At 41.8% G+C, this 12,211-nt stretch overlaps 1 protein-coding gene across 7 annotated transcripts in view; it reads left to right on the top strand.

Moving 5' to 3' along the window:
• The window catches only part of ARHGAP10 (Rho GTPase activating protein 10), a 259,804-nt gene that overhangs the window by 184,793 nt on the left and 62,800 nt on the right, over window positions 1–12,211 (top strand). For all 7 annotated transcript variants that reach the window (XR_012158590.2, XM_073341321.2, XM_073341323.2 and 4 more), the window contains one exon: window positions 6,098–6,248. Coding sequence is in view for 6 of the 7 variants with exons in the window: in XM_073341321.2 (XP_073197422.1) it covers window positions 6,098–6,248 (151 nt within the window). In the remaining variant the exon portion in view is untranslated. The remainder of the gene's footprint in view (window positions 1–6,097; window positions 6,249–12,211) is intronic.

A 12,211-nucleotide genomic window follows, 5' to 3' on the forward strand; every position in this document is an offset into this window, starting at 1 on the left:
CTCCAATGTTCCTGTTCTCTCCCGCAGCGGCGTATTCAGCGGGTTTTTGGGGGTTTTTGCTGCTTGGGGCGGTAAAAAACATAGAGCCGGCCCTGTTACTGTGTAACATATCCTTAGGCCACCATACATTGGAAAGGCAGGAAGGAGCAGTTGGCATGTAGGGCACATGGGCAGAGCAGTACACTTGACCCAGACGGAGAACTATTGTTCAATAAAGATCACTTGAAATGAATGTGTGTCTTTTTTTCTTTTATTTACCAATTGTAGTGCACCCGTGTACTGAAGGGAAATTACCAAATACAGACTTGTTTCGTTGCACTGAATGTCTTGAGGAGCTCCAAATATAATACTGTAACAGAAATCATTATTCTGGTGTCAGAGAGCCACCAGTCCAGGACCCCAAGTGACCATATTGTTCCGGCATCCTGTACATGGGATTAGATGTCAAATTACAGTATTGTGATTCTTACTTGTACACACAGGGCTGAATTAATTGCTTCCTTGTAGCGAATACTGTGAAAATGGGTGGGTATTCCATGTAGCAAATACTATGAAAATGGGTGGGTTTTTGCCTCATGACAAAAGCCAGGGACAACTTTAAGGTCTTAGAGATTTTCTTTAAGATTCTCCTCCTCCACAATCTTACAGCCAGATTCCCCCATATTCTCTCTTATGTCACCCAGCTTTTCTACTTACTGTTTCCATTCCACTGATTTTGGGTGAAATCGTCACTGCCGCAGTGGGCCAAATAGGAAAGATGGTGTGATGTCCAGGTCTTTTGCTAGAATGGCTCCTGGTAAACATACTAAAGTTCATTTAATTATCTTTGCCTGAGACCAGAGAGACTAGATTGACTAGATCGGTGTCCTAGTATAGCAGCAGTTCCATATATAATTCATGCCTGATTCAAAAATTGTGAATTACCCCAGCTGAATTAGGGGCTTCCTTGGCTGTAGGTTTTGTGGGACCCAGAAGCAAGCACTCTAGTAACAGTTGGGAATCTGGAAACAGAATGAATTAGAGAGGAGTTAGCATTAATCTCATATCATCTCTAACACCATCTGTTGTTCAGTTTGGGGAGTGCAACAAAATGTTTTTGTCTATTGCCATGTGGCATCTCTGTTAGCGCAGTGGTCACCAACTGGTCCATCATGATCGACTGCTCGATCCTGGAGAATCTCCCAGTCGATCATGATCTCTGGTGGTGCAGCGGGGCTGCCGCTAAAGCAGGCTCCCTGCCTGCCGTGGTGCCATGCCACTCCCAGAAGTGGCCAGCACACCCCCAGGGCGGGGGAGGGGCACGCCGGGTTTTCTGCATGCTACTCCTGCCTGCAAGCACTGTTCCTGCAGCTCCCATCGGCCACAGTTCCCCATTCCCAGCCAATGGGAGCTGCAGGGGCAGTGCCTGCAGAGAGAGCAGTGTGTGGAGCCATGTGCCCCCACCAGGGGCCGGAGGGGCACGTTGGCCCCTTCTGAGAGTGGCGAGGGGCCGGGGCAGGCAGGGAGCCTGCCTTAGCCCTGCTGTGCCTTCAACCGGGAGCCTTCTGAGGTAAGCACCTCCCGGCCGGAGCCTGCACCCCAACCCGCTGCCCCAGCCCAGACCCCCCTCCTGCACCCCAATACTGCCACAACCCAAAGCCTCCTCCTGCACCCAAACTCCCTCCCAGAACCCATACCACCTCCTGCACCCCAACACTCTGCCCCAGCCTGGAGCACCCCCAACAGAAACTCCTTTCCAGAGCTTGCACCCTTCACCCCCTCCTGCACCTCACCTCCTGCCCCAGGCTCAGCCTGGAGCCCCCTCCCACACTGCAAACCCCTCAGCCCCAGCCCAGAGCCCGAACCCCCTCCCAACCCTCTTCCCCAGCCCAGTGAAAGTGAGTGAGGGTGGAGGAGAGCGAGTGATGGGGGGAAGAATGGGGGGGTAGGGCTTTGGGGAACAGGGTGTGGGGGGAGATCCTAGGTTGCCCTTAAATTCAAAAAGTGATCTTGGGCATAAAAAGGTTGGAGACCACTGTACTAGCGGAATACAGTTGAAGGAACATGCTGAATTTGGCTTATTACTCTACTAAATGCATCTAGAAACCTTATGGGATCTATGGTTAACAAGCTGAATAACTGCAGTACAGGAACGGTCTTAGCACTGTAGTTATCAAGACTGATTTGTTAGTTGTGGTATGTATCCAAGATTGTTAGTGGTAGATATTACCTGACCAACCTTGTCTCTCTAATATCCTGGAACCGACATGGCTACACCAACACTGCATACAAGGAAAGATGAAGTCAGTTACAGGAACTTGGGGAAAGTGAGAAAAGGGATGTCAATGCAGCCACATGTGCACCTTCGATGGTAGAGTTTGGCCCTTCTGCTTGTTTCTCAAACACTGACTCTGAGAAAGTGTGGTGTGAGCTGCAACTTTGGCCTGCAGAGACAGATTGCTATTGTAGGAAAGACAGATCTAGTTATGAAGGGCTACATTATATATCACATTTGTCTAATAAAAAGAGGAAACGACTAAAAAAAAGCTTGACTAGTTGGCCTACATGAAAAGAGGAAAGATGGACCCCAAAACATATGTTCTAGTGCAGTACATTATGACAGAACTTAGTTTTGTGCTGATCTTATACTAAGTAGTCCCTAACATACATACAGTAACATTTTAGCATATATATATAGAGAGAGAGAGAGAGCCTGATACTGCAAAACTTAATGCTGTGACTTTTGACAAATAGAGTCCTGCAGAACTATTCACACCAAAAAGCACTGAGCACAGGAGTGTCTGGAGGATTGGGCCCATGGTTAAGTGTGAATTGCTATGAGTGGTATGTTGCTGATGGTCAGGAGTTTGAATTTTTCCACTCTCTATGCAACTAGCTTTTTTTTTGTAGATTGGAGAACTCCTGGAAATTTCTAAAGCCCTCTTCCTCAGCAGTGAGGATGGAGGTGACTATGAAATTTGGCAGAAAACACCATATTGCATAAGACCACAGAAACATTGAAATTGTGTTACTTGTACTCATGCTGTAATTCCTGAGTGTAGGGGGTACAAGCTGAATTGTGCTGTCCAAGAGCTCTCTAGAAGTAATTTGTGTTCCCTAGATTAAAAATACACCATTTCTGGAAACGTTCCCTATTGACCTTCCATACCCCAGAAATAAAACCTCCCATCCGACCTGGCCTGAGCAGCTTGGGGAGGTGGATGAAGGAAGAGACGGGGTTGTGGCTTGATGCCCAACTGTATGCCTTCATAAGTGAGACCAGATTTGCTTGAGCTGGCTTTGAGATGGTTACTTAAGTTGCATGATGCCATTATGAAGCAGCAGTGCATAATTTTGCCACTTCACTAGCTAAGTAATTTTAAAACAAGTTATTTAGTGTATAGCACTTTCCTATGCCATAAGGAAGATGATGACACCTTCATGAAGGAGTTAACATTTAGTATTGCTGATTCCAGCCAGAGGATGAAATTGAGTTTTTCAGGGATCCTAGAAGTAAAGAACTTGAGTTGGTATCTGTCTTGTTTATTTTGTGTGCACATGCACATGTCAGGGGCAGTTGTTTAGTAAACAGTATTGATGGGGATCACAACATGACAGTTTGCAGCAGAGAGTCACAATGTGACCACTTCATGTGTTGCTCCGCTTCCCCAGTTCTAAAACAATTTTTTTCCATTATGCTGCTAATTACAGCAGTAGTTATGGATGGGTTCACTTCCTGTATCCACTTCATTAACATACTGCATGTGTTTAGCTCAGTGTTTCACTGAATGTTTTTTTTTTAAATAGTTTGCTTATAGTTTCTGTTTTGATTTTTTGACTTATTTGACTTCTTAGTCCAGTAATTTTACAGGGACATACTGAAATATTTGTGGAGGATCAAAATAGAGAACCGAGGAAATTTAGTACAACTCTTGCAAAGTCAACCTAATATATACAGGCAAGTTGATCTCTTGCAGCACTCCTAGAGAAGGCCTTCTCTTCACACCTAGGGCATCAATTTTGAACTGAGAGGTGTAGATAGGGCTAAACAAACATGCACTGGTGGAATGTAATGTAGTATGTAAGACACTGAATCCTTTAAAAAATTTCTAGGTGGCTCACTGTTTACCAGAGAGCACAAATGCAACAATCAACCCATGGAAATAATGGCATTAGAAGCATTCTCTTTAATTTTTCAGAAGCAAATATTTATCCATAAACTTGTTGAATTCAGCTTTGTTGTATTTACACATAAGAGGGCAGTATGGTACTATTAGCCAAATGCCTTGTGTGAACACATTATATTTTATTATATTATGCATTGCATCATGTTTTAAGAAATGGCTTTAGAACTCTGAGCACAGTTAGAACTTTGTGAGTGGCTCCACAAGTTATAGTGCATCTACACGAGGAACAATGTATAGAGGGAATACTTGGATAGTTTTCTTTTCTACATGTAAATTATGTTGTGCATTTATAGAGCTGTAATTGCAATTGTATGCAGTGTTTTTATTCTCTCAGACAGTCAATATGTATGTATATGTATGTAAAAGAAGAGACAGATTCTCTAAAGCTGGCATGGGGAGGTTTAAATTATGTCATGTTGCATCTCAGAGAAGTCAGACAGTGTTTCCAACATCGCTTTCCCTTGGATGCCCTATGCTCCCTTCCAAGTCAGAAGGGTGGTTCTGACCATTTTGCACCATTGCAGCCACCTCTCCTTGGCAGTAGATAAACCTAAATTGATCCCAGAGAGAAGTCAGTGTAAATGTGGGCTCTTGCCTTGAAGATCCTTTTTGTACAATCTAATTCATATACATGCGATACTCAGGGTAACCAGGCCAGCCATGTAAGAGTTTCTTTTAATTCAAACAACATGGTGCTCTGAGTGGTTTATCTGAGTGACCACTGCACTTCTCAAGTATTTAGTCACTTGGCTTTTAGCCTCATGCCTTATGCACACCTGGGGCATGTTGTAATAATCCAGAAATGTGTACCCGGGAGTCTGTTTGTTTACAACTTCTTAAATTTCTGCTTTGTAAAAGTTTTTTTTCTCTGAAGGCTTATTACAAACTCCCTCTTTATAACCTCTTGCGGTAATATACAAAATGTTTGTCTCTGTATAACTCCAGTACACAGAAACACTGTACACTATTTAATTATGTTGTTTCTTGTTATACCATTATGCTGTGCTGCTGTATGGTGTAATGGAAACACAATACTTCATTTTTGTAAAGCTATGTGCATATTTACTGTCTCATAGCTGTTGTCTTCAGAGAAATCTATAGTATGCTAACTTGCTCACATGAATTTGCCATGATCAAATGTAAAGGGCTGCTATTAAGTGCTGTATAGGCATATTGATCAGCTTTTATAAGTAAATCAGCATCATGGACTAGTAAAAAATGCAGGAAACTTGAACATATGTGCATTGCTGCTTTACCCAGAGAGAAATGATATGATGCTTTATGTTGGATATTGATGTTCTAGAGGTAATGAATCAAAAAATAAAATGACTAAAGGAAATGCAATCTCTTGTGTGTGTCTTTGTGAGTATCATCATGGTTAGTAAAAGTACGCCTAACGACTCATTGTTTAATGGCTAATTGAAAACGTTCTATACAATATGCTTCTCCTGCCGCCCTCACAGCAACTCCACCACACACACACCCTCCAAGAGCATGCTATTTTTTTAGGGATTAATATGATAATATGACTGTCGTAAATTTTGAAAATTAATATGGGTATTATGGCAAAATTACAGGCCCTAAGTGAAATTGTGGAAATTTACTTTTCTGGTTAGTGGTTCGTAGAGTTAATTCATTGTTTTCCCCTAGCTGGCAAGCATGGCTGCACATATTTATTCTTTGGATTAACTGATTTGCTGTCTGGTTAATGTGTAGACAGTGCTTTTGCTTATTTTTATTTTGTATGTATGTATTTATTTAAAAAGCACTCATTAAGGACCCATGACACACTCCCAAAACTTGAAGGAATGGATTTTTGGCTCCTCTCTGCTTTGAATGAAATCCAGAACAAATGTTGTTTGATAATGGTTTATAGTTGCATTGCACAGGTTGCTGTAAATAATTAATACCTCTTGTGTTCTTGATTGCAGATTTTCAGAACCCTGCCTGATGCTACTTTCCCTGAGCCACTCTCTATGTCAATATCTCCTCCAAATGTCCCACCAAGGCAATCAAGAAGACAAGGGCAGCGTAATAAGCGGCCTCTGGCTGTATATAATCTCTGTCTTGAGCTTGATGATGGTAAGATTTTAATTATATTGTCTATCTTGGCAGCAGATGGGTGTTTCTGTATATCTTGTGTGAGTCTACAGTAATTTTCCATTTCACATTTCTGTTTTTTTTCTTTTTGTCATTTGAGACATGGAAAGGAGTAGGGAATATTCTTGTACATATTTGAAACTGGGGAATAATTGCCTAAAGTCCCATTCCTGTCCCCTCCTCTCCCCGCCCTTTAAAAAAAAAGGCCGTTCCCATTTCTTTGGGGAGATCTGTATGACCTCTGCTGAAGATTATGCAACCATAAGATAAATGGAGAGGGAACTAAAATTAAAGCAAATCTTTTATGAGAAGAGCTAATGCACTCTAATGTTAAATTCATCTGGATTAAAGGCTCAGGTCACTCAGTGAACTGCAGAATACTGCTACTGTACTTGAATCTTTAATACCTTGCTGTTCAGTGGCAGTAAATATTTGCATCCTGCTCTGTGCTGCCGAGAAGCAAGAAATCTTGCTGGACATGCAGTGTGCAGCAATATCATATAGTGCAGTATGGTATATACGGTATCCTGCATGTCCTGGCATTTAGCTCAAAACCTGGCCATTTTCTTGAAATCTTCTGGTTTGGTGGCATGTGCAGTTCTAAAAAGGCAAGTAAGTGCTCAGTTTGTATTGCAGCCTGCTCCACTCTAGTCCCTTCCCCTCTCCCTCAGTGTAGTTAGTTAATTATTCCTCCACATGAAGAAGCATGAGATCAAGACACAAAGCCCAGTTAACATTAAAGTGAAGAAAATTAAGACTTGAAGGTTATGTACTAGTATGAGACTTATCGATACACTGTCATTACGCTGCCTTCCTGCCTTGGTGAATTTGGTAGTTAAAAAACAGAGATGCTTACTATAGCTGTACGTGCAAGTTTAATAAACAAGCTCAGCACAACTGTGTCAGACAGCTGGCTCTGAGAAATGTCCGCAAGAGACTCAGCGTGTTGCAGTACTTTTCAGCTCATTGGTGAGATGGGGAAGCTCTGCTTCTTTCTTCTTTCTTTTTTTTTAAAGACGTATGAAACTAGAGGCATATACTAGAAAAGGTTAATACATTGCTGACTGAAGAATATGCTGACAAACTAAAAGACATTGTAAACAGTTTCTCCAATTATAAATTAATCTTCAATTTAAATATTTTTACACAACTTGAATGGCTGCTGAGCATGTTTGAGGCTGCCACTGCCACCATTTTGAATGCAAACTCTGTTTAGACCCATGAATTCCCACCACACAGTGGCAGGAGCTCACATTAAGGAGCTGATCCTGATCCTAGTGCAGTTGATGGGAGTTTTCTTGTTGACTTCATTGGGAACAGGATTAGGCCCTTAAAACAGTGGTATTGGTAACAAAATAATGATAATCTGAAAGAGATAAGGTGTGTGAGGTGATGTCTTTTATTGGACCATCTTCTGTTGGTGGAAGAGAGAAGCTTCTGAGCTTCACAGAGCTCTTCCTCAGGCCTGGGAAAGATAACCAGAGTGTGAGCTAAATACAAGGCGGGGCAGATTGTCTAACCTTGCCATTTAGCTAAAGAAACAGCCCATATTCCCTCCTGATTTGGGTGTTTTGAAATAAGAAAAAGGCTGACATTTTAGAGCTTGAATATTGCTATGTGTAACATGGTAGTTCAGTGCTTGCTGTGATCCCTTCTGAGGCCTGTGGGTTGTGTTGTGGTAATGATTTGATGCAGCATGATAACCTAGTAACATGCCATCGCAGTGGATGGGGATGGGTTCTGTGTTGTCGTGACTCAGATGTCACGATACTGTGATGTAGGGCTTTGTCAGATGATCCTAAAATGTGTTTGGGGGACATTTTTTAAAGCCTGAAAGAATAATTAGGTACCTAACTCCTACCTAGTTAGGGTTGCCAGGTGTCCGGTTTTCAATTGGAACACCCATTTGAAAAGGGACCCTGGCAGCTCCGGTCAGCATCGCTGACTAGGCCATTAAAAGTTCGATCAGCAGCACAGGGGGGGCCCAGGGCTCAGGCAGACTTCCTACCTGTGCTAGCTCTGCGTGGCTCCCAGAAGCGGCCACCAGGTCCTTGCGGCCCTTATATGCATTGTTATACCAATAAATTAAAAACCAGCAGGATCTTATTAAAGAGGAAAAGGCAAAATCCCACATTTATTGTGAATACAGAAAGAATCATAGTAAGCAGTTAGTTATAGCTATAATGTTCCATTATATAAATCTCATATTTATTCACACATTCATTCATACAAACACACACACACAGGTTCTGCAAGGTTGTTATCATAGTTACCAGCCTTAGAGTTGTTCATGCCAAGCCATGTGGCCTGGACATGAGGAGGGAGCAGGGCCTTGTCAGACGCTCATCTGATGCTCCTGGAAGTTGGTTTGCAGAATTGGACCCCCAAAGTTCTCACTTTCTAGAGTCCATTTTTATAGGAGTTTCTTCCTATGCCAGTCTATGGGAATTGCTTCATCATGCTGTTGCTGAATCAATCAGCAGATAGCACATTCCTGACGGCTCCGTGCTGCCAGAAGTTATCTTGTTCTTTGGTTCTCCCATTCTTGAGGCTGTTGGGTGGATTCCAGTCTGCTCTCCGGGGGTCCTCTGGTTATTTCCACTTGACGCCTTCTTCAGCCTATGGACACTGGATTCTTAGGCTGGCACCTCCCTGATCATTCAGTTATTATCCACACCAAGCATCCATCCACATACATCCTCTATCTCTATTTTAATCACAATATCAATACAACAAAAGGGCGGGGAGTCTCTGGGTGCTGTTTCTGTTGTTACAGAGTATTGCTTTGAGTCTCTCTCTGTGTGAATTGCTTTGAGAACGGACTCTGTCTTAGAATGTACTAACACAATTAGCAGCTTGCAAGTTTCACACATAGAGGGAGAGAAACAGTACCAAAAACCAAGAGACCTCTTAATTAGTAATACCCTGGAATTTAAACTATGGGGAATCAAACTCATTTGTGATTTTAATACAGAACTTCTTTAATATGATCCAACAGCATGGGCAGCTAGGGAGGCTCCGCGCGCTGCCCTCGCGCCCATGGGTGCCACCCCCACAGCTCCCATTGGCTGGGAGTCTGAGCGATGGTGGGGGCAAGTGAGCGTCAGAGGGAGGAGGGGATGGAGCGAGTGGGGGTGGGGCCTTGGAGAAAGGGTGAGGCCTCGGGAAGGGGTGGGGAAGGGATGTTCAGTTTTGTGCCATTAAAAAGTTGGCAACCCTATACTTCGTGTCAGTAGGACTTGGGTGTCTAACTTCCTTTTGTGCCTTTGAAAAATTCCCCCCTTAATGTACTACATGCATGTTGAAATCAGTGGTACTCACTCAGGACTCTCAGCACCTTGCTCTTAGGAACTGGCTGTTTGATAGGTGGCTTCTCTGTACAGTGTTGCGTATTAACATTGACTTTTCTTTTCATTTGAATTTAGCTGTTCAGTTTTCTGAGAAACTTTTGTCAGTAGCCAATATCCTAATTATTTGACATTGGGTACAATACATACAGTAACACAGAATGTTTAGCCCAGCTATGTCGTTACCTGAAGGATCATTTTGGTGGATGGGAAGCATAATATGTATTACAGCCTCATTAATTATCTAGTCACTGGTTAGACTTGAATAGCTCTAAATATGTTCTTACAAGCTTTCAGTTACTTCATTCTGTGGGGAAAGGAGAAGGAGCAGAAGTTAGCTTGGGCTTTATTCCATATTTTCCTAGTTTCTTGGCTAACAAATACATGTTTTATAACTGCTCTTGAAAGATTTTATATCGTGTGTGTGTGTGTGTGTGTGTGTGTGTGTGTGTGTGTTGTAACAGGAAATTAAACATTAAACCATTTCTCCCCCGCACACACACACACCTTTTTTTCAAATTCACAATGGCATGAGTTAAGCATAGAGCATTGGCCAATATTTTTTATTTTCAGAATTTGATCAATTTGTCACAACCTTGTTGTTTAAAGAGAGCAGCTAGTTTTTATATATTTATAGAAAAATGTACCTTAAAATTAGTGTGTATGTAATATATTTCTTATTAACAAAATAATGCATTAAAACTCTGAAATCTCAGCAGTGTGTTTGACACGAAGTAAAACTGTCTCTGTGCTGGAAAATTTCTTGAGCATGTTTCGCTTAGAATTGTTATGCAAACCAGGAAATCATTCGGAAAGAGGAAACAAGCCTTTAACTATCAGCTGCTCCAGGGAGTCAACAGGCTGCAGAGTCCACTCAGTGGATTGAAAGCACAAGTTCTAGGACAGTTTTTCTTTTTCAAAAGCACTCTCAAGTCACAAGGATTCTTGAGTGCACCCAAAATGTTTGCGGCAACTACCCAGACATAGGACTGTAACTGAAGTAAATATTGATAGTCGTAACAGGTTGAAAAACACATTGATTAAAATCTTTATTTTGTCTTCAAGTAATTAGCTGCAGTGGGGTCTGATAGCACATGGATTTTCCTTTCACAGGTAATTAGGTGATATTAAACTGTTTGCAAACAATTCAAGTATTATATTTTACCAACTTGTTGCCAGAAAGGCAAACCAATTCACAACAGAAATATTTTTTGTTGGTCTTTTTTTTTTGAGTTTTTCCATGGTAAGGAAATTATGAAAGCTACATGTTGAAGTATTCCATCCTGTCAGTATTTCAAGTAGAACACTGCTTAATGGGGGACTGAGAAGTACTTTGAGATATGGCCTGATCCTCCAGTTTTCACTGAAGAATATTTGTACCAGATTTGCCCGAAAATGTCCTCAGTTTTTACATGGACAGTCAACAAAGTTTCTCAGAAGAAAGCTCTGCTTATATTTCATCCAAGAGACAATTAAAATGTTGTTCCTTCCTAAATTTATTTATTTTTGCATTTTACAGTCCACAGAAAAATGCTCTCAGAGGTAAAATGGGGAAAATCTATTAACCCAGTGCCCCCTCCAACAAATAAAAATAAGAGCCTCGTCCAAAATTATTAAAAATGGAGGTAGGGAATTATCTGTAGCCTGAGAATTGTAATAATCATGGTGGCCTTTAGGACTGGAGAAGCCAAAAGCTACAAGCATGTGGAGTATGGAATGTGGCCCTGAATCATCTCCATTTCTGGCTCTGCTGGTAGAAGTGTTTGTGTAACTGTCAGATGTAAGTTCCCCACACCATGAAGTATCCAATACCACATAAAGAGTCTCTTTCCATGCACATTTTTATTTCCCAAATATAAGCAAAGTGCTCTCTCACTTTCAGTATGCAAAACAGACCTTGTAGGAATATTCAAAAATAAAAATCGAAAAGGGGGACATGACTAAAATGAAAATAATAAAATAATGAGGGGAATAAGAGGACCAGTGAGCCTAGGTAATAGGGTCAATCTTTCCTGGAGAAAGAGCATCATTAAAAGTCAGATCTCCTGCAATATTCCCCTATCTCTGTAATGCTCCACCTTCTGCACATAGACATGCAAGAGCACATAATACTGTAAGCAGGCCAATTTGGCGTACTAAAAGCCATTAATCCCAGGCATGGAAGCGACTGACATGTACCCTTGCTTCATGCCAGCTGTGCACTATCCAACCTCCATTCAAAAGGTAATATTCCTTACTGAGGCATGCAAGGATGCTTGCAGAATAAACAGCTGAAGCAATAGGCTCAAGTCCTATTAATGAGGAATAATACTGGAGTGAATGAGAGAGCATTTCTTTTAATGGGACGTTTTTGTCTCTCTTTTTGGTGGTGTTTAGTGTGAGTGAGAAAAGTCTAGAGATTGGTGTTCTGGATATAAGGGGTTGATGGGAGAGTTAAGGGAGCCTTCCCCTGTTCTGCTCCTGCTCCTCTTTACCCTTTCTCATTCAGTCTTCCAAATTCTGTTCCTGTTCTCCCATTACCTTCTTCCCCTCCTTTTCCCCATTAGATCCTGTCCTTCTGAGACAGCTCCTGGCTTCTCTTTTAGGCTTTTCATTTCC

Source organism: Lepidochelys kempii, chromosome 4 (genome assembly GCF_965140285.1).
Source record: "Lepidochelys kempii isolate rLepKem1 chromosome 4, rLepKem1.hap1, whole genome shotgun sequence".
In the NCBI taxonomy this organism is placed as follows: Eukaryota; Metazoa; Chordata; order Testudines; family Cheloniidae; genus Lepidochelys; species Lepidochelys kempii.